Here is a 22,236-nt window from a genome sequence, read left to right on the forward strand (position 1 = left end):
TAGCTTCGCTTCGCCATTTGCCATTGTTTACAATATCTAGAGTGATTTTTCACATCATTCTACCATAGTCTAGGTGATTGGACCAAATTTCCAATTTAACTTTCTTGTTGTCCTAGATTAATGAGAAATCATAAAGTAATTGTTTCACAACAGTGGCAGAATTCGAACTACCAGCATCCGCAAGCGCATCGAGAGTGACTTGCCCAGCTTAGAGAATTAATGGCCATTTAGGTGCAAAGAGGAAAAGTGACAATCTTTTAGGACGAGTTATTCCAGAAAGGTTACAGGTTTGAATGAAACCACATTGTCTTGGCTCAGGTGCCAAAGTCTTTTGGCTCATTTTCACATCTTTCGGGAAAGTAACGAGTCGACAGCCTGGGCAATTCGAACAATTCCTTTCCGACATCTGCGGCTTGTCACCAGATTTTCGCTTCATGCACAAGCACGCTGGCGCTGCACTGCCCACTTTCAATGGTACACTCACCAAACCATAGCACGCATGCTCACCTCATGGTATTACGCACACTGGTTCGAGTTTAAGCAGAAGCCTGCACTTAGGGAGTTAGCAGCAGTTAGCATCGATGTACCGAATGAAGCTAGTTCTTAGCTCAAGGATAGTCGTCCGGAGGCTATGGAGACATTGCATCCGCCTCCGCCGTCGTGTTCGTACATCCAGCCTTCTGAGAAAGCCCCGACAGCAGTCCGCTGTGAAGGTCACTGTACATGCAAACGAAAAAATCTCCAGGTTCAAACACTTATCTTTGTACCAGGATCCGTTTTACTGCCGCTCTGTTGGTCCATGGTCGTTGTCTCGACAGTTGTAGGGCTGTGGTCACCCTAGGAATGTGAGTCTCCCTGGAATCAGGTAACAAGACTGTATCGAGGATGAGCAACGCGGGTACTCTTCTTTGTGTAAGGAGCATCCTCCGACAGACTACGTGTGGAATCTCGAAGATGCTAGGGATCTGAACTGCAGTTACGCTCGGCAGTGCGATTGTCTTGCACTTGAGTTCTGATAGACTCTCGTAAGGGGGTGTGGTGAATATCAAACTTGGACTGACATCTGCTGGGTTGGTTTGTGAATGTGCAGTTATGAAGGTTCAAAGCCCGCCGTGAAGGCACCGCGTGAGTACTCCGAGCAAATGAGGGCCCTTCACAGTTTGAAGTTGTTGCAGGAAAGTGTTCTGGAACCTGAAGATGAAGAAGAGGACTACTCGCTGGGTCTACACCGGCGTCGTCCTTCCACACCCCTGGACTACTCCTTAGCCATTGATTTCACAGCTGCGAAGATAGTGAATTCTGTGATTCTCAAGTGTAAGCAGTTTCAGTGTATCTCTTCCCTCTACAAGGAAGAGAGCCACGGGCTTCTGGCAACGGTTGTTGGCTTACAGGAAATTCTTCAGATCATTTTGGGACTCTCTAATCTAACGAGGTACCTGGAGGTGTTGGAGGACATCATCCTCTACTCCAGCAAGGCCTTCGCATTTATGGAAAAGCTTTGCTTTAAGCAGTTGCCAAATTCTAATCACGGCGTTCACAAGACGGCAGTGAAAATGAGCGAGTTCGCATGCCAGTTCTACAGCTTAACACTCAGATTGTGCGAGGAATACAAGAAGGTGGGAAGCCCTGCGTATGCTCCTTATCTCGGCTTAACGCATATCATATGACCTGTTCTTCAATGAATGATATTAAGTTGGATGTGTCTAATACTGCCTCTGTATCTTCTACAGGGTGGTGACAATCGAAAGTGCTTGTCTTGCACAGAAGAGCGGCCGTCTTTCGGAGTAAGCACCTACCAGGTGCCCATTCACAACGTTGCGGAGAGGTTGCGCAAGAATAAGCGAGTCCAAATTGTCTTGACAGAGGTGGATGGGAAGTCTGCGTACAACGTGGAGCTCTCATATCCTCGCAAATGGTTTTCAAAGGATGTCGCCATGAGTGCCAAGATTGAGAGCAGTGACCGTGGGTTTTCACAAACGTTGCAGGTAGATTTTTGAATCCAATCCCATGCACTGATCATTGTTATCGACTCATATCAAGGCATCGCTGTCACTGTGAGCATGATCTAACTCGCGCACCGGATTACATGTCAGGCCGATCGTGTGAAGATCGAGAAGGGGAGTTGGGGATGGGAGGAGGCACAGGACACAGTGCTGATCACGTATGACGATCTGGTGGTGGCAAATGTAGCTTCAGTGTCCGGCAGCCTGCTTTCATGTAACAAGCAAACCAGCTTTAAGGAAAGTCACTCTCCGAAGCCTTCCACGGCACAAACCTACCGCACGAGCATCCAGATTGTGGGCTCCAGCAGGATAGACCTCGACTTGCAAAATCTGTTCATCAAAGGGACGAAGGACAAAGACAATGTCTACTATAAGTGCTTTGTTAACGTTAACGGCCGGGAAGAGGTTCTGGGTATCTATCGGTACCAGGAGAAGCAGTTTCTAGCGGCTGAGGGGGCGCTTCACATTGTCGGTCGCGGCAATCAACCTGGTCTCCGTCACGTCCTTGTCTCCATCTTCTCCTCTCTAGGGTTCACTCCCTCTGCATGAGCTGGAACGTGATACCTGTACGAAGGTTCCACCTAACTCTTCAATTCGTTACATCTGTGCACCGACACATGTAAACACCAAAAATCAAACGGATTTCGGTTGATATGCAAGGTGAATGGATGTGGAGGTCGTAACATGATTTCATGACCAGACTAAATACACACACTAAGACGCACATTACGGGGAGGCAAAGATCAGCGAATAGACAACTTCGTGGACCATCAGCTGGAGGTGTGGTAGCTGTGTATGGAAGATGGTGGAATTCGGTGAGTCTCCAAGCCTTCTCAAACCCCAGGTGAAACTTGATTTCCAATCTCAGGGTCGTGATGCCAGAGATCTGCGACACATTCCATTCATCATCAGTTACTGGCGCTGGGTTTTCTACATCTAGTAGATTTTTGTCGATCCTGATCAATCTATTTTCGAGCTAGCCGAATGTGGGCTTGTAAAATACACCTCGTGGAGCTCGATTTTATACGGGATCATGCTCTTGAATTCCGGACGGATCAATCCTTCACCTCGCCAGAAAAAACTCAGGTGCCTCAGATTTTGTGATGAATCGAAGGCTGCGACAAGAACCCTGCTCTTTTCTGTTTCTTTCTTTTTTTCTATTTTTTTCTTTTGTATTTTTTCCTGGTCAGCCCAACGGCCGAGCTGAATAGCCGAGCAAGTCTCTGTGTGAAGCGAAGTAGAAATCATCAGCGACTGGATATTGTTCGATCAAAGTATCAAGTCGACAGTGCGTATAATTCCATTGCGCAAAGCTTGTAAATACGTTTTCCGTCTGTCACAGACCGAGGCATGTCTCATCTCGCAACATGTGAAACTTCTAGTCCTTAAGTAGCAACATTTTTCTACTCACTGATTTAAGTGAGTATTGTAGGGTTTAGCTGAATTAGCCTGTAGAGAGGTAGAAGCTTACCAAGTTTTCTGCATCCAGATGACGAGACCAACATTCTAGCTAGATACGGATTGTATCCCACCATCGAATGTGGTGGCATGTGATGTACAGTGAATCTAACTTTTCGCACATATCGTGCGCTTCACTCACGCCTGTGTGCACGGATATGGCACTGCTGGATAGTTAAAAAAAAATTAAAAAATTAAAAAATTAAAAAGGTTTATTTCACTCTGCCGTTACAATCCTCTATCTACCGTCAACCCTCTTTTCCTTCCAAACAGTCTGTTTCAGTGGACCGTGATGTCGTCGCCTCCAACTCTCTGAGCCCTCTTGCGAAATGCGAGTCTGATGGACGGTAAAACACGAATCACAACGACAGTAAAACTAGATTAGCATATCTGACACACCACCACCGAACATCTTCACTCATTTACTTTCTACAATGTGAGCGGAGTGACCACTCCAATGGTTGCTTACCGAAGCTCTCTGTTCAGCACAGATCCAGTGTTGCCGAAGCAGATTCAATCAGTCAGTTCCTTATTCCTTTGTTGGGGCTTGTGACCCAGCTGCTCATTCTGGTGGGGAGAATGCATACAAATTCTGAATGAGGGTTCTTTTCACCTTCCCTTCCGACTGACATTTGTGGACTTATTTCATTTGTTGACTTATTTCATTTGCTTGACAATGCCAACAGTTTAGAATTCTCACATATTGGTAACTACTTTTTTTGTGCTTTTCTTCCTTTTCCCCCTTTGAATCCACACGGAATGTTTGTGATACCAGCACGAGTTTTGATGGCACTGCTTGTCATGTATCCCTGTTGGTTGAAAACAGTGCGAACAACGACAAAAGTAAATAAATAAATAAATTGCATGACTGCTTATGGAATCTCAACACAAGGACTGTTCTTTCTCAGTACCATCCTTGAATTTTGCTTGCAAAACCTGCACGTGGAGTTGTAATTAAATGTAACGTTCTATCAGAAAATAATATTTATTGACAAATATCGTTGTATGTATTGATTTGAAAATTTTAGTTTTGAAATTTACTAATCATTCTTCTGCTTATTTTTGATATTTTCTTGATCAAAAGTGCGCACACACACACACACACACATGTATGTGTGTATATATATTTTTTAAATATATGTATTTATATATATATATATATATATATATATATATTTTAAAATATATGTATTTATATATATATATTTATATATATTTTAAAATATATGTATTTATATATATATATATATATATATATAATGCATTTAATGTTGGCATTCTTAATCATAATTTTTTTATCAGAGGAAAATAATTTCAAATAAATTTGAACACATCACAGGTTTAAATAATATAAGTGCAACATTTTCCATATGTTTCAAAATAAAATAAAATAAAATAAAGCATTTTCAAATCAACGGTAAACTAGAACTATATTTTCATTTACAAAAAAATCTAAATCTCTGGTTTTATTTAGTGGAACTCTTGAAGAGGAAGAAGAATAATATTTTATTTTACTCCAAAAAAATGATATGTAGTCGTACAAAATAATAATTTTTTAGTAATTAAGTGTAAAATTTGGAATTAATCCCCAAAATTATAAACCTTTAGAATGCAGTAACAAACTGTAACTTTATTCCCTTATTAATGTTGCAATAGTAATGTTATTCAACTTCATTGGTTCAAGCAAACTTCATGAGCAAGTCACTGGGCAGAATGCGCAAATTAAATAGTAAAAAAAAAAACACATATTTAAAAAAAATAAAAAAAATACAGCCTTGGGTGTGAATGACACTTTGTATTTAAATTGATAAAAAATGAAATAGCAAGAGAGAGTTTTGTACTGCTTCGGGTGACCCTTATTACTATTGGGGTTTCCTTTCCTAAGGCGGTTGTTTGTTCCTACTTTCTAAGGTCTTATTTATCCTGGACTTAAAAACCCTAAACCTTAACCTTTTCCCAGTTTAATCGGATCAAATCTTGTCCCTGTTAGATTGGATTCAGCCTTTGAAACTACAATTTTAACAAAATAAAAAGATAGATCACATGAAGAAAAACGCTGTCTAAATTTCAAAAACATTATTATTATTATTCTCTATGTTATTCTTCATTTTTCTTTTCTTTTTTATCTTAAAAAAAAAATCTTTGTAGTGCAATGAAAGTGTGATGAGCTACTCAGAGGTCTGGATAGGGAGAAAAAGAAAAGAAAAGTCAAATAGGAACTTTTAAAAAAAGTTTCAAATACTTTTGAAGATGGATGAATGAGTAGATGCGTGGATGAATGATAACCAGGGAGTTCATCAAAGAAAGCGAGGGTCCAAATTCTGTCTCACCGCAACGAACCAATTATGACGCTGGGATTTGTGCAGTGGAGCGGTTGTAGGAAAGAGAACCTACAACCGTTACCGTGGACCTACGAGCGTGGCGAGCACAAGCGATGTGGGAGGGGAGAGAGAGAGAGGGTTTGGCTGTGAGAGTGCGTGAGCGAGTGAGTGAGTGAGTGAGTCTGTCTGCCTGAGTTCGAATTTCTGAAGCCACACCATTCCTCGAGTTTTCTTCTTTTCCTTCTTCTTCATCTTCTTCTGCTTGTGCTTGTGCTACTTCTTTGTCGGTGGTAAGTTCCAAGTGGATGCCTGCAGTTTATCTCGGATTTTGGTTGAAGTTCTTTACTGGTTTGTTCATCCTTTGGCTCCTCATCACAGACGCACACTGCAGCGTCTTTGTGACTCTGTCGATGGTTGATTTATTCCACTCCTTCGACGTATTGCGGTCAGGGTGATTCGGTATCCTTGGATTTTCTATTTTTTATGGTGCAAACACCGCGATAACAATTGGCTGATTGTTGGGTCTGTTGTGGGGCAGTGAGGTAGCGGGATAGTATTGTCCATCCTCTCGTGGTTCTCCATCCGTTCCGACCGCAGCTCTTGAGGTTTATCCAGGGTTTTGTTGTCTCTGTCACGATTGATTTGTCGAAGAGAATTTCCATGGACGATGCTGACGAGGAGGAGTTCGATTTCGCCGCTATCAAGCAGGGGTTTTGTTAGTTGATTGAGCCAGGAACTGCTCTTGATTGACCGTTTGCACCCTTCCACCAGGTGGGGTTTGTTCTTTCTTTGCCTTTCCTCCCAAGCTCCTTACTCGCGACACAATTTCGCAGTTGTTGTTCCTTTCTAACCCGCAACCTTTTAGCTCTAGTTTTAGTATTTTTGCGCACTTACTTATTTAAATAAGAATATATTTGTTTTAAAATATCTTTTGGGGCGGGGGCAGTTTTGTTGGTTTCCTGATTTGAATTGTTGTTTTTTTTTGAAGTATTTTTTAATTCCGTTCTGTAATTGATTTGAGTGAAGTTTGCGACAATATTGGAAGAGGGGTAAACCTTGGTTTAGGGTTTCGGACTGCGTGTGACTCGAAAGTTAGGCTTGTCAGAGTGCCATCCGTGCAGCGTTGACTCTTAAACTGATTGGCTTCTGGTACTCAGTAAAGTGTCGTTCGAATTTTGCATTCTAAGAGCGAACTGAATACTTCTGAATGATTTCTCAAATTCATCATAATTAAGAAGAAGTGTGCAAGAGTGAGATAATGTTTGAATTTGCAAACAGTTTTGAAGTGTCCTAATCTGAATTTTTCTTTCCAACCACTTGCAGTGACATTGGCACATCTGTAGATGTAACAATTTACGGATGGACCTTTCTGTCTGCTGGCTTGTTTTTGATTGCTAAAGTCTTGCACTAATTTTCAGCTCGGCGTCGGATGTAGGGTTTCGCCATAGTTTAATGTCAAGCGTGCTGGCAGGCTGTCTTGGATTCGGTTCCTACAACGTCTCCGACATTGGTTTTCCTTCTCTGTTGTGCTTGGTGCCACCTACTGTGCGGACAGGAGCGCCCTGGTACCTCCCCCGCGTGTACCGCAAACCGAACTTGGTAAGTTTGTCAACCTTGGTGCGTTTCAATTTAACAGCATCTTAAGCACATCTGGCAGCGGGGAAGGCAATAAACTTGTTAGTTTTGTAAGTATGTAGGCCTCTCATTGATGCAAATAATACTAGTTTCAAAGCTCCTACTGACGGGAATTGATGTTCTCGACTCTTTCAGGATGGAAGAAGAGAAAGAGTGACGCTGCTGCACACAGTGTGCCATTTCGATCACTTCAGGTATACTACAGTAACCCTCAAGATCCATTGGCTTGAGTTGGGATAGTGGACTGTAGAAATCATTGTCCACTCCCGTAAATCGACGTGTCTGAAATGGCCAAGACAGTGAGCAACTTAAAGCAGCGATTTCTTTGAGTGGCAATGTGTGCGAGGAAGTTGGTTGTCGTGCATGAGCCTCCACTTTCTCTTTACTTTTCGTTGAAATTGACTAGCGCAGAGATGGAACAGGGGGCTCCTCCCTCTTCCGCGGTACTCGAAGGAGCCCTGTCCACCTCGACCAACTTGGAGCAAGCAGAGCACAATTTTAGCAACCAGTTTGGGCGGGACAACTTCTCTGGGGGAAAAAGACAATCACCTTATGGCAGTGCAGGGTACACAACCCGCGAAGGCTTTGTAAGGGAACCTCAGGTCGCGTTTCCGTCGTTTGTGGAAAAGGGTACATTCCCTCACGATGGGTTTTCTCGTGACTCTGTGAGCAAGGATGGCGAGAGCATGGGTTTGTCAGAGTCCGAAACAGCCAACAAGAGGCAGAAACGTCCGGATTGGTGGCAGGAGCCTCAAGGCGTGGACAGGCCTTCGGGATCTCCGAAGGATGTTTCTCCCAGTGGAAATGTCATTGCAACTCCTCCTCCCGCAGTGCCTTCTTTTGGGGGACTTGTGATGCCGTACAGGGACATTAGGATGGGCGCTCTTGTTGGGATTGAGGGTAATATAGTTGAAGGAGACCTTGGGGCGAGTAGCGGCGAAGGAGCGGGAGTTGGTGATGATGAGGATGGAGGAGATGGAGATGGAAAAGAAAGATCGGACAAGGAAGGTTTTGCCAGGAAGAAACGAGCAGAAATGTGGCAGGATGCTGAAATGGATGCTCTTGTAAAAGCCTTTCGGGAGGTTAATATGAAACTCGCAGCAGCGGGAAAGAAAGGGAAGCAGGTATTTAAGTCTGCTAATGATAAATGGAATGAAGTAAGGACCCTTCTTTTAGCCTCTGGAGTGGACAGACAGCCCAAGGAAATTGAACGCAAGTGGTCAAATCTCTCTACTGCGTTTAAGCAGATTGCTGATTGGAATAAAAAAGTGGGGCGGCCAAACTACTGGGAATTAGACGAGGTCTTGAAGAAAGAAAAGACTAAGGCTAAGGAGCTGCCAGCGACATTTAGGGTGCAGCTTTTTGAAGCCATGGCTGAGTTCATGGGTGATCGCCAGGGGGCTCGTAGCCGATCTCCTGCTCAAGGGACACAAGGGACCCCCGGGCACGTATCTGTACCTGGCCTACCCCGCCCACCCCCTGCCCCAGGTGCCTAAAAAACTCTCCTAACAGAAAAAGAGTTTAGATATTGAAATGCTACTTTCAACCTGTTAAATTCCTGATTTAAGCATTTTGCAAGCGTAAAGATGTTTTTCATTCTACAGTTTCGTTTGATTCTAAAGAAGTAATGGCGTGTAATCGTCATTTTTTAACTGTATGCAGGGGTAGTGGAGATGCCATTGCCTATGGAAAAGCTCCTTGTTCATGCCAACCTCTTAGGCGATGCAAATCAGTGAGTTCTGTTGTCTTTTGTAGCATTGTTACTACAATTGTATGGCAGTGGGATGTGTGGTCAGTGCTTCGCAGCAGGTAATATATCTGAAAACGAGACCTTGATGCGGTTGGCTCTATTGTTTGTTTTTATGTAGCAAAAGGTCGCGCGTTGTTCTACTAGCCCCCGGGAGCTTTAATCCACCGACATATATGCATCTTCGCATGTTTGGTTAGCTCATCCCTCCTTTTAAATTTTTTCATGCTTACCAAGTTTCAGATGCATACTGTTGCTGAAAGATATTTGCTGTGTGGTCATTGGAGAGACACACTTACACTTATCTTCTCTGAATGTCGATGCAGAGTTGGGTAGGGATGCTCTCACAGCAGAAGGTCATCATGTACTTGGAGGCTATATGTCTCCTGTCAATGATCAGTTCCACAAGAAGGTGCCAGTTACTCCTTTTCAGAAAATTATTTAGCTTACTTGTTAAACAAGGGTTCCAATCATGAAGGTTGATGCTTTCTGTATTGTCTTCTTGACTGTCAACCTATAAGTTGATTTGTTGTATTCTTCTGTGAGTGTATATGTCATTATATTTCAGAACCGGATTATGTTGAAGTAAGTTGGTTTGTCGGCATGCCAAACTGCACGGAAAATTTTACTTATTTGTCAATCTGAGTTAGAAAGCTTCGTTTCGAATGATAATGATCACTTCGTGCTGACGTATGTACATTTGAAAATGGCAAGGGTCTTGCTTCCGCAGATCACCGTATTAGGATGTGCCAGTTGGCTGTTTGTGATTCGCCTACTATAATGGTAGACTCCTGGGAGGTAAGTTCTGCACTTTACTCACCGCTCGTTTTGAATATCTTTCCTGCCTTTTTATCTCTGGGGGAGTCTGAAGTCAATAATGCTGGATGCGGTTGCGTGAGTAGGCTAAACAGAGTTCGTACCAGAGAACGCTTACTGTGCTGACAAGGATTGAAGCAGCAGTCAATTCAAGTAACTTGGCCTCTGACGGTAAGTTTGTAGTTTTTTCATTTAATTTTGCAGTAACGGTTGTGTTTGTACAGAATTCTTCATCATCTTCAAGTTGCCATGCCTTTTGACTGTATTAGGCGTGTGTGTGATGTATTGCATCCTGCTTTTGAATGACATGGAGAGGGTTTTGCAGAAAAAGTAAGAGTGATGCTCCTCTGCGGAACTGATCTGCTTGAGTCTCTCACAACTCCAGGCGTGTGGATACCGGACCAGGTCTGTCGCTATTTACATGTTTAAATGCGTTTTGTTAATCCTTCCACATCATGCTCTCCTGGTGGGACAACTAAATTTATATGTTTTTTAACCGATATCTTGTTCAACATGCCTCATAGTGCTGTGATGTTCCTTAGCCCTTCCGATAATGATTTTTGTAAGTGGGCAAAATACAAGAATAATTTGTCTCTCTTCAGGTGCGGGCTTTATTACAAGATTATGGAATTGTGTGCATAAATCGAAACGGGAAGGATGCACGACGCCTTGTGTTTGAACACGACATCTTGTATAATAACCAAGTAAGTATTCTTGGTTATCATCATCCTAACATTTTGGTTGTGTTCTTCTAAGTTGAAGTTTGGTCGTGATTCTTAGGCGTTGACTCGGATTTCTATCCTTGCTATTGTGACTCTACCTGTAGGTCTATTATTCATATTTTATGATGTTAAAGTATTCTTAGCAAAGTAGCAGTCTCCGAAGTAGTTCAGTAGGTGCTCATCTCTCTTTTATATATATTCCTTACATTTATATATTTTGTGTGTATCTCTAGAGACAGATTTTGGTGGTGGATGAGATCATTCAAAATACTATAAGTGCAACAGCAGTCAGGTACTCCACACTTATGTCAATTATTTTTCCACCGTGTTCATTCTCTGAATTGCAGGACATTATGCGTCAATACCTGCTACATTGTCCCATCATTAGTGTGACTTCATACTTGATTCCTTACGCAAATTCTATGAAGATTTTTTTATGGCTCCGAGTTAACCAACAATTTTGCGCTAGTTTTGTTACTACTCTTAGCAGGTCCAGGACTAACAGCCAACCATCTCCGGTGCAGGCGAAATTTGGCTAGGGGCTTATCGGTGAAATATTTGATCCCTGATTCAGTGATCAATCACATCAAGATGCACAATCTGTATATGAATGCTTCATCCATTCAGCAACCCTGAGCTGAAATCAAGGCTTGACTCCTGTGAAATTTCACTTGTATCGAGGGTTTTCATCACTGTCGCAGTTTTCGGAATGGATTGTGCTATTAACTAGAAGGTCTGCCGTGAAAACCTGCTTGCATTGTGGACATTTGAGTTAATGCCACAATCCTATACAAGAATGTGTTTGTTCTGTTTGCAAATGGATTTTTGAAGTTCATCCTGACTAAATGGTGGGATTCTAGTGAGTTACTTTGCACCTCAATAAAGTATTGTTGTGAATGTAATGCTGTTTACTGCGATCCCGAACTTATTTTACAAATTTTGTTAACAGGGTTTTGATTGCACGTCGATTATTTCGCAACCAGGCCTGGTGATATGTAATGTAAGATGACGTGATTCATAGTTTACATTCTGTAACAGCATATGCCGGGTTTAGAACGATTGAAAATAAGGCGCTTGTGAAAAATCAGTTTTGTGTGAACACATTAGTGGAATGAGCAGTGGTGTGGGATTGTGGACCCTATTTGTGAAGTGCTATGTATAGGATAGATCTCTCGGCGAGAAAGATGTTTAATATAAATTTCATCTTGTTGCGCCTACTCCATGTGCGTCAAAGATTGGTTAGTGAAAGTAATGTCTGGGTTCGTCTTCCCACTACCATTCCCGACTTCCTCCAAGCCTATCAATTGCTCGTCAACCTTCCGTTTCTATTTGGATGGCCACCCTACTGGTTTTCACAAAGAACTGCCCGAATTCTCAAAGTTCTCCCGCACGTCATTGCTGTGTCTTGCAACACCAAACGTTGGACAAAATTGCAGTTCTCAAGATTGTCGAGGATGTGATTTCATGCGGAGACACAATCCTAAAACCTGGATCTATGTTTGGGATAAGGAACGAAATATAACTAGAACCGGTGAAACTTTTTCTGTTTGTGAAGGAGTTCAAGTTTAACAACATAAAGTATTGGTTTAATACTGGAAGAATTCGATTGGGTTTCAAACATATAATATGAATCTAGTAAGGGTTGATGAATTCAAAATTTGATTATGCTGGTAAATTTGTGACTAACGGTGACATGAAAGCATCTAACATTGACATTAGAATATATTAAAACTACTCACGTTAGATCTCAATTTTACAGCTAATGCTGACGTGACAGCAGAATAGATTGAGAGGTCGTAACATGATTTTGTGACCAGGGCAAACAGTGCATGGCACGCATTTTCCAGGGAGACAGGGGATCGGAAAGCAGCCAACCTCGTAGTGTGAAGCCAGGAGGTTGTCGGTTCATATGAACGCTACGTAGAGTAAGCATCAGCCAGCATGGATGCAATACATTAGAATCGACGGCGTTAACTGGTCTCTGAGTACGCCCCTCTCGAAACGGATATCCCGAGCATAAACGATGCCCTGACAGAGTTTTCCATCCCTCTCTTTTCACAATGCAGGTGGTCAGATCGCGTGAAGAAGGCGTGGATCGCTTGCAGGGGCCGTGCCGTTTCGGTGGTTGGCGGTAAAAGGGGGATCACTTTGTAATGGAAGGCCCCGAAGTTATGAGTGTCGATGTACTGATTTGCTGATTTCTGCTTTTCGAGTTGGGTGTGTGTGCGAGTGTGTGAACTTCCCGAGAGGCTCCTGGGCACATTCAAGTGAGTAAGTAATTTTCGGACCTTGGTCGTGAGTCTTGGACCTTTACGAACTGAGGTGGACGTAGATTTTAATGTGATATTGCATGGTAAAGTCATCAGCTAGAAAGAAGGGTTTAGTGGCTGAGGTTTCTAATCGCATTAAGCTGGTCGCAAGGTCAATTCTAACTAATCATACTTTATACATGTTTTGCTATATATATATATATATATACATACATACATATACCTTAATCCTCCTCCCATAACTATATCGAGGGCCGGCCGGCAGAAAATATATTAAAAAAATTGTTAAAATTGCACAACAAACATTCATGGTTGAAGAAAAGAAAATTACCATGGTACTAGCTCAGCACCAATTCCTCCCTCGCCGATGGCGCTGTGTTTGAAGCCAGTTATGCCGAGGATGAGGTGAAGACTGATTGGTGGCCGTCTATCCCAAGGTAGAATAATAACTTCGACGGAGACATCCATGCTTTGCCGTGGAATCGCGTGACTGCTGCGTTGAAACGTGGCCGCGAGTCCACCATCCAATGTCCACTTTAGAAGTTGCCGGGTGCAGCTCGTTGCAAATAGCACCCACACCAGATTTCAATAAGATGCGCTCTCGCCCAAGAGTTTCAGCGATATCTTAAGGGTGGAGTGGAGTGCATTTATGCAGTCAACGCTCAACTACGTGAGCTATTGTCGGTGCCTACCTACTATGTATCCTAAATTTGATCAGCACACTTCCCGCGGACCTAATTCTGCTTGCCTTTAAAGTCTCCACTTGTCCATTCGTCGCTCCTCTGCTACTTTCTCGATAGACGAGACAAATGCAGTTTTTATTCAGCTTTTGCTCTCCCCTTCAAAACGGCACTACTCTTGCTTGTTCCCGTTGCGATCTCAGATTGTCACTCTAACATGTCGACGACTGGTGAAGCGGCTGACGTCGATAGATCTGGCCACCCAGCAACGTCAAACTTCGCCGCAGTCTCGTACTCGTCCTCGCCATTCCGAGCGAGGTGCAAAAATTGCGCAGGAGAACCGGGTCCGGCGGTGGTTTTTTGCCTGAACTGCGAGGCACCCCTATGCGCAACGTGTGTTACGGTTCTTGTACACAATTCCTAAACAACTAAGTTACATGAGCGGATGAAGATTTACGAGTACCTCATAACTGAAGAGCGGCATCGACGGTTCCTTTCCAACAGATGAGCAAGTGACCAAAGATAGCAATAACAAATTCGCATGAGTCCGATGAGTTACCGCATCCACCTGCTGCCACGACTCTCAAACCTGGTCGCAGATTCGAGTGCGAGACCATCATTGGTGACGTTCATCGGACCAATCGGAGTAGGCAAGAGCACCTTGCTGCGAATCCCTGTTTCTTTCAATGGTGAGAGACATGCAGATCACATGCCTCTGGCTGGCGCACCGGACGATCTGCAATGAACGTTGGCCGATATTCACATGTACGCCAACGGTCAAGTACCGACCGACTCTCGGGCACAATCCGCCTTCGCCTCAACATACCCTCTGCACTTTGTCGACAGAGAAGGATGGGGTGGCTCTAAGGAGCCGCGCTCCATGCAGAGCACGCGGAAGAATCTCCACAACATTTTCCACTGAAACTAAACAAGCTACGAAGACTACTAGAGAAAACGCTTGGAGCACGTTCAGGTATCGTAACCGCGCATGCTCTAAATCTTTTAAGACGTCCTATATTTCGTCTTTTTTTAGCTGACTGGCTGGAGCGAGAATCTATCGTGAAACCATTGTTGGTATGGGCTTGTTCGGCGGCTGTTGGAGCGGCAAATCAGCATCGCCGTCAAATGATTCTCATAATTAACAATACTGGTGAGGAGGCTACACAGCCGGAGTTTGATGATTTTCGAAAGACATACAAAAAATGGATCCAGGGAAACAATGACGATAGTCGCAACAAACTTCAGCAGTACTTCTTGGATCCGCTAGTAATTCTTATTTGGCAGGAGGCCGTCAATATCGCCACAGTCTTTCGGCGAGTGAAGATGGTGCGTGAGGAGATCAATCGGTCTTTCAGGTATATTCGGACATCTCGAGAGAATGCGAATCAGCCCTTCACCAACTCCCAGCTTCAGTTTTACATACAACGTGCGGCTGACACCTTCTGCGAGAATCCACATGGAAAGTTTGACATCTACAAGGCCAGTTGGCCTACATCCAACGGACTTGCTGGATTCATTGTCGAATTTCGTCGGGCAATCGAGAAGGCGACGCATCCCCATTTAGTATTGAAGAGACACAGGATATCGCTTGACGTCCTCGGACGGTGCATTAGGTGGTTAGTGGTCCTCTGGATCAGCCGACAGGGCAGGCACCTGCTGGTCGGTGCGAATGCCCAATTACGCCCGGATCTTCGACCAGCCCTCGTCGAAGCTCAAACATTGATCGATGGAGAGCTGCCGTGTGCCGCGGAGACAGTAATTGGTAGTACAAAGCACTGTTGCGGCACAGTGCGATACATGCATACACATGGTACAGATGTTTCTTCGCAAACTGAAGGTGAGAGTGCTGTTCGGTGGTTTGGGGACTTCATTACGGATCTCAATGAGCAACGTGAATCAGACGCATGTAGGCTCGTCAGTCTGGCGGATGGCGCCCTTCATAATGCAGAAATACTGGATGTGAATTTGATCGGGGGATGGCTTTCTTTTTGCGTCAGTCTTTTTGTAATGAGTATTTTTTAAAGATTCTTTCAGGTCCTACCGAGTCTGTTTAATTTGCATGGTCGAGGTGCCGTCGGAGGTGCTTTCATATGGTCACATTATCTGTGTCATGTGTGCAAGCGAAGAGACCGAGATACGGTCGCCTAAGATGATCGTCGACTTGACCTGCCCCGTTTGTCTTTGTTCCGCCAAGTGTTATCGGAAGGATCTGCCCCCGTTGGCTGGCTACCGCATCCTCTCACTGGAAGGCGGAGGCGTCTGAGGCATCGTCGAGCTGCTCTCGTTCCAAGAAATATTGTCCTTCTTTTCCAGGGTGCATGTCGAGGATTTGTTCGATATAATCGTCGGCACAAGCACCGGGGACATCATTGCACTCGCACCTACCATACACGCATTCAATGAGCAACCAAAGCGCCTACCGGAGATGATAAAAAGCTGTTCAAGGACTTGAGTGTGGAGGTTTTCTCACCCAAGATGTTGAGATTTGGTGCATGTAACTGAAAAAAATTCTGCAGACCTTCCAGTTTCTCGGGATTTACAGTACCAAATATATAAACGATAATTTGCTGAAACTTTGAAGGAAAATTTTGAAGAAGAGTTGCTGCTGCATAGCTGTGTCGATGGGACGCATGTCATGGTCCCATCATGTGACCCCGAAAACAACCTCGCTGCTTTATGGTTCACCTCCTACAACCGCCCGATGCTAGAGGATGAGAGCGATGACCTGGTTAAAGAAGCACTCTGGAAGAAAGACCAGCCAACTCGCAAACTGATCCACGGGCGTGTGCCTAATAACCATCTCTCTAGCGCAAAAGAGCCTGCTGCAACAACGTCAGTCTCCGGCACCTATTTCCCAGCTTATCTCGCTGGTAATCGTTTTTGGGTCGATTGTGGTACGCAATTGAACGGCCCAGCCGCAGTCGCCATCGAAGAAACTCGAATTTTGTGGCCTAGGCACAAGGCAAGGGCCTTCATATCTCTGGGTTGTGGAGAATTGCGTTCCGAAAAGAAGGAGCAGCAATTAGACAGCCTGGTGGGGTTTTTGAGTATTATAGTGAACGTCGACACCGATGCCGAATTAAAATGCCATGTCGCCATTAAGGAATTAAAGTGGCTCCAGCCCGATTCGAGCGGATGTTGCCTCCGCCGCAATTTGGCCATCTAGGTGCCCAGGGGTAAAACATGTGAACTTGACGCGTCAGGGAATGTACCATTCTTGATAGGCGCATCCAAGAAGTACCTCAGTAATGATGGGCGTGCCCTTGTCGAGAAGGCAGTCAACTTGCTCTTTGTAGCCCTTTTCTACTTGGACGTCGAAAACGATCAAGACTCGCTGGAACCAAAGCTCGACATATTGCGCATTCGGAGTCGCGCTGCTATACGACGGAACTTGAAAGACACTCTCGTTGCTGCAAGTTTATCATTTCCTTCGTTTTCCGTCACTGTGTTCAACGTTGCAGGCGTCAAATCTAAGTTCGATTGGGCACAGTGCAGGTAGGGCTAAAACGTCATGAATCTCTCATCCAAGCTCCGTAGCGTTCCCTAAATGAGACCACTGAGTGCCGTGGTGAAGCTCCACATGTGCCACCTCAGAACCACTGCACCAAAAGAATGGTCCCTACCCCTTAGTAGAATGCATTTCAAACTTAGTGCGGCAGACTAGTGACACTATGGAGCAACGCCAATGGGCAGTTTGGCTGCGCAAAATATATTTATGTGACAAGAGTTTGAAGAGGTGTGATATGTTAAGAAGGTGGTTAAAGCGGTTTTGCAGGACCAGGTACCCAGCTCGCACTCAGATTTTTACTTCTTCCGTTCGTTTTCCATGTGTGTCTGTAGACATGAATGTGGGGAAGTTGCTTCAAGTTTTGTAAGCAGCTCACTAACGTTTACCAATAGTTGGGAACTCCTAAAATATTAGTAGGAAGGGTGCAGGGTTGAAAGTTTGGGGTTTTAATTAGATAGGGTTGAGAGTTTGCTAAAATGTTCCGGTACAATGAGCTATTTAGATTTTTTGTTCATTCAGTACTAAGTCCTAGTTGGGTACATATTCCCCTATGACCAGTTGAGAGTGGGACATGTTATCGATGCTTCAGGATTGTGTGAAATGATGGACAGAAGGTGACAGCGATTTACAGATTGCTTCAAGAGGTCTTTATACTTATGGGAGAAGGTGAAAGATTTTGATTTTTAAATCTTTCGATTAATTGAGAAGGATATATATATATATATATATATAATCAAAATTAAAATGTATTAAAAATTGTGTAGTTTTATTTTAAGTATGAGAATTGTCATAATGGGGAGATGTTATGAAGGATTTCTTTGTTGTGAGGTGCTTAATGGGGTAATTGACACAATCCAACATTGAAGGGAGATTTTATATTGAGAAGTCCACTTTCAAAGACTAAAATTTAAAAGCATTATCAAGGTTTTTTATTTGGTGAAAAAAATTCTTTTTATCATCACCTTAGCCTTTGGATATATAATAAAATAGAAAGGAAACATAAAATAAATCAAATAGTCTATTTCTATGAATCTAAATACAACAGATCAAATTTCCATTCAAATTAATTATATGAATCTTAAATTTCTCATAAGAAATTCTAGTAGACAACACTATTTGTGACATATAGAAAACTAAATGCATTCCACTGCAGTTAATTTTTCTAAGTATAAAAGCCAATTTAGTGAGGCTTCTCAATTATAACTAATTAGAGAATTAAAAGGTTATGACTTCTCATCTAGTACCCTAAGTATAAAATCTTTCTAAAACTTGGGCAATACAAACCATTTTTGCATATAAACTTTTAATATACAAAATATTTAATAAATTGTAATATAGCCTCTATCACAATCTAAATGATTGCATAATTATTATTTGTTCTAATATAACATTCAATAATAATCTTGTATAATTTTAGCTTACTAACATATAAAATATCTTTTATTCTAAAATGTAACAAAAAAATGATATCTACACATTTGTGATTATATTAGCTTAATTGTCTAATAGTCTTGCTTCTTAATTTAAGTTAGTACTAACATAAATATATGTCTTAGTTTATTTGCAATTGTATTTGCCTTTGTTAGGGAATTAAATAAAGAAGCACTTTTTTTGTCATTCATTATAGTGAATGCAACCAACTACCTTCCTACTCCATTACTAGTTTCTCTTGTTGTTGCTTGATTTGTTGTTCTCTTTTTTTGCACACGAAAGTGAATTTTTCTTTTTACTCATTAGTTTTTGGAATCTAATATATTCCAATTTTGTATTTTAGACCAAAAAAATTAATAAAAAAATCTACATCAATTTTTTAATTACTATTTTTATATGTTTTATTTGGTTACAAATAAGTAGAACACCATTTCCAAAAATTAGTGTTTAAAGTTGAAAAAGATGTTAGTGACTAGATTAAAAGTTTTATAATACTTTGAAGAAATTTCTCAAACATTTACATATAGAATATATTTTCTTTCAACAAAAAAAATTGATGCAATTAAAATTATTAATTTAACTAGAAAAAGTAAAATTTATACCAAATAACATTTGAAATAGTTTGTAATCTCATAAGACAAGATGAGAAGCCTTAATTTTAAACACTTGAAATAATTGACATGATTGATTGAGGTGGAACAGAGGATTCCGCTCTCACATGACTTTCGTTGTGGAGGTGTGCTCATTCATTCATTCATTCCAGGGGGACGCATCTCAGAGAATCCCCAAATTAGGGTTTGGGGGGGGTGCAGGGGTGTGTGTGTGTGTCTGGATCCCTCCCTCCTCTCTCCCTGAAAGTAATTTGATGTTGAGAGTCGCATTCCTGATGTTGCAGATGCTGTTGTTTTGGTGAGTCCAAGCCTTCTTTAGATCAGTCCTGGGGGCCCTTCCAACGCCATGGAGGACGACGACGATGTGCCGCAGCTCAGTGCCCACGCTTTGCTAGCGCTGCAAGAGTTCATGCGGGAGCAGGGTGGCCAGGAAGCCCAGGATGCCGCTGATGGGGTGCACCCCAACAATGGCGACGGCGACGACAACAACAACAACAACCACGACGACTTGACTCTGCTGTCCGAGGATTGGCGCATGAGCCAGTTTTGGTACGATGATACTACCTCTGCCACTGTGGCAGCGGAAGTGAACCGTCTGGCGTCTTCTCGGCCTCAATGCCGCGTCGCTTGCATCGCTTGTCCCACTTTGTTCGTCGAATTGCGGGTGCGACCTTGCCTGATAAGCATTTTCTGTAATGAGAATAGGGTTTAGGGTTTAAGCTTCAGGTTTCGTTTCGTACGCTGTTGATTTCCATGTGAGCTAGATTCCATGCAACCATCTTGTTTGCACTCATTTATTTAGCCTTGCTGGAAATTTGTGCATTGGTTTGTGGGTGATTCAAAGTAGAAAATTATTGGAGTTTCAGTGAGAACAATGATCTTCAATCGTTGAGGGTTTGCAGAAAAGTTATCCTGATGTGTCTGCACAACTATATGAGTACGACCAGCGGTTTGAGAAATACGGAAGCAAATTTACATTCTATGATTATAACGCTCCGCTTGATGTTCCTCCTGAACACCGAAAAGCCTTTCAAATCTTGGTGGCCGATCCTCCGTATCTGGTTTGTCTCCAGCCGTATCTGGTTAAGCTGCTCCTTTTGTACATTCTATCTCGATATACCATTCAGACTGCTCTCTGTATGTCTACTTTCTGTTGACATTTGTGGATTCATAATCCGTCCTCTTCTATTACATTGTGTCCTTACTGATCTTGTGGACTTCCGCAGAGTAAAGAATGTTTAGAGAAAACTGTGGAAACAATGAGATACATCGCTGCCGATTCCGAGTCGTCACCTACATTCATGGTGCTGACAGGTACTCCTACAGGCGTATTTCCAATCTCATTACCTCTTGGTCAGGACGATATCTCAGTTGCAGCCACTTTCCTTACTTATCACTTGGGAGGAAAACCTTTTGTTGATCAGTTGATCAGTGCTTAATTGATGATTCTCTCTTCTGTGGTTGCAGGGGCTGTGCAGGAGGACCGAGTATGGGACCTGCTTAAAGGTCGACCTTGCGTGTTCAGGCCCGAACATCGCAACAAGCTAGGTAACGAGTTTATGCTATACACGAATTACGATCCTGTGGAGCGGCTTGGAGGCTGGGAAAGCATCACAACAGGTGTGAAGGCGATTTCTTCAGAACCAACCACGTAATGGTGGTCTATCACTTTAGATCGTGAGCTTATAACAAATCCCATTTACTCTGTTCAAATGTAACTTAATACAAAAAACCTTTTTTAAGAAAGTCACACACACACACACACACACACACATATATATATATATACATATCATTTAGTTGCAATATAATTTAGTTGCAATTACATAGTTGCAATTATATAGCCGCCCAAGATGATGGTAGCCGTTATCTCATTCGCTTGCCTTGTCTCGACTCTGACCGTCGCTGCAACGTTCTCGTAGCCTCGAGACACCTCAACTTGTATCCTACACATCACGATAACATCCAAAGTCGACTTATTGGAGACAGAAATTTGCTTGCGGAGCTTCCCGAGAATTTCCTTTGAACCAATGAACTTTACCGTTAACAGCAGATCAACTTCTTGAAAGTGTCGACTTGGAAAAGCAAACTTGGTGTGGTCTGGGGACACGACTGCTGATATAATACTTTGCAGCTGTCAAAGCTATCAACTGTATCAAATTAGCGGCTATTATGATCCCATTCCTAGAAACTGGTGCTCGGACACCTCCTGACCTAGCCCAGCTACACATCTCTCTACATTCGAAACTCTATCCGGTCTGCCATACATCTCATCTCACAGTTACAGTTTCACTATCACTCTTTTACGATTTCCTTCCCTTGACATGGGAATGAACGTGTGGTCTTCCTCCAAATTAAGGTTTCGGGGAGTGTGCTTTGTGATTTCTTGTGTTGCGAAGCATATCTTCTACGTGTTGGTGCTATGATGCTTTAATTGCTGTGGGTGTGATTTTGTGGTGATGATCCCAGCCTTTTGACGTGTGATCAAAACAAAGAGGAAGTTTCATTTGCAATCATTGAAAAGTGTTCGAGGGCTTGTTGTAGTAAGGATCATACATGTTTTAGTCTGTTATAATTTGCTTATCGATCGGCTTGACATGCACCACATCAAATCATGCATCTTCAGTTGTGGGAAAGGTGTATGTTTTTAAAACAAATGAAGGTTTTCATTTCCGTCCTGAAAGAAAATAATTTGACGTAGTATTCACTATTGGAAGTGGATTCTGCATTTTTTTTTTGCAGAGGTAAGACCTGCACTTATATCATCGGAAGGTTTATGCATTATTAAAGTGAGAGATAGTTCCATGTACAGAATACATGCCCATAATATTTTACAGACGATAATGCAGTTGTTCTGAACTTAAAGAGTTCCGCAGTTATTATTTTGACTTGAATTGTATGGAAAGTGAAACGCCATAATTAGTTGAACAAAATGAGACTGTTGCGTTTATTATTAGAAATAAAACATTATTTTTTTGAATTAGTTAATTTTTATAAATGTATACATTGCTGCAATGACAGTAATCGTACAAAA

The 22,236-nt window shown here is 42.6% G+C and overlaps 5 protein-coding genes across 18 annotated transcripts; 4 read left to right on the plus strand and 1 right to left on the minus strand.

Moving 5' to 3' along the window:
• The first annotated feature begins 295 nt into the window (after positions 1–295).
• LOC112272975 (uncharacterized) lies at positions 296–3,602 on the plus strand. Of its 2 annotated transcripts, none has more exons than XM_024501228.2 (4): positions 296–745; positions 1,091–1,616; positions 1,731–1,985; positions 2,094–3,602. In XM_024501228.2, exons 1-4 carry the CDS (start codon positions 582–584, stop codon positions 2,550–2,552), a joined length of 1,404 nt encoding a protein of 467 aa, XP_024356996.1. In that variant the 5' UTR covers positions 296–581; the 3' UTR covers positions 2,553–3,602. The 2 variants fall into 2 exon arrangements, with proteins under 2 accessions (XP_024356996.1, XP_024356997.1); XM_024501229.2 differs by lacking the exon at positions 296–745 and adding an exon at positions 772–912.
• A 2,325-nt stretch (positions 3,603–5,927) lies between these two features.
• Positions 5,928–11,919, plus strand: LOC112273477 (uncharacterized). Of its 13 annotated transcripts, none has more exons than XR_016498799.1 (15): positions 5,928–6,072; positions 6,321–6,553; positions 7,218–7,381; positions 7,553–7,611; positions 7,824–8,905; positions 9,080–9,149; positions 9,286–9,359; positions 9,491–9,576; positions 9,879–9,962; positions 10,067–10,151; positions 10,306–10,385; positions 10,583–10,684; positions 10,936–10,994; positions 11,172–11,435; positions 11,652–11,919. XR_016498799.1 is itself a non-coding variant. In XM_024502327.3 (14 exons), exons 3-14 carry the CDS (start codon positions 7,235–7,237, stop codon positions 11,239–11,241), a joined length of 1,998 nt encoding a protein of 665 aa, XP_024358095.1. In that variant the 5' UTR covers positions 5,928–6,072; positions 6,321–6,553; positions 7,218–7,234; the 3' UTR covers positions 11,242–11,604. The 13 variants fall into 13 exon arrangements, 9 of the variants coding, with proteins under 9 accessions (XP_024358095.1, XP_090101168.1, XP_024358096.1 ...); XR_016498798.1 differs by having other exon boundaries at positions 11,227–11,435; XR_016498800.1 differs by having other exon boundaries at positions 7,829–8,905; positions 11,227–11,435.
• Positions 11,920–12,627: 708 nt separating this feature from the next.
• On the minus strand, positions 12,628–14,957 carry LOC141044598 (uncharacterized). Its single transcript, XM_073529470.2, has 2 exons — positions 13,304–14,957; positions 12,628–12,955 (listed from the first exon to the last, which is right to left on the minus strand). The coding sequence occupies exons 1-2, from the start codon at positions 13,438–13,440 to the stop codon at positions 12,673–12,675; spliced, it is 420 nt and encodes a 139-aa protein (XP_073385571.1). The 5' UTR covers positions 13,441–14,957; the 3' UTR covers positions 12,628–12,672.
• LOC141044578 (uncharacterized) lies at positions 14,203–15,915 on the plus strand. The gene is made up of 3 exons (XM_090245094.1): positions 14,203–14,341; positions 14,686–15,644; positions 15,733–15,915. The coding sequence occupies exons 1-3, from the start codon at positions 14,203–14,205 to the stop codon at positions 15,913–15,915; spliced, it is 1,281 nt and encodes a 426-aa protein (XP_090101220.1).
• A 3,542-nt stretch (positions 15,916–19,457) lies between these two features.
• LOC112273079 (uncharacterized) lies at positions 19,458–20,948 on the plus strand. Its single transcript, XM_024501441.3, has 4 exons — positions 19,458–19,866; positions 20,105–20,263; positions 20,429–20,516; positions 20,670–20,948. The coding sequence occupies exons 1-4, from the start codon at positions 19,549–19,551 to the stop codon at positions 20,855–20,857; spliced, it is 753 nt and encodes a 250-aa protein (XP_024357209.1). The 5' UTR covers positions 19,458–19,548; the 3' UTR covers positions 20,858–20,948.
• The last annotated feature ends 1,288 nt before the right edge of the window (positions 20,949–22,236 follow it).

The sequence above is a fragment of the Physcomitrium patens genome, chromosome 20 (genome assembly GCF_059467195.1).
Source record: "Physcomitrium patens ecotype Gransden chromosome 20, ASM5946719v1, whole genome shotgun sequence".
NCBI classification, from domain to species: domain Eukaryota; kingdom Viridiplantae; phylum Streptophyta; class Bryopsida; order Funariales; family Funariaceae; genus Physcomitrium; species Physcomitrium patens.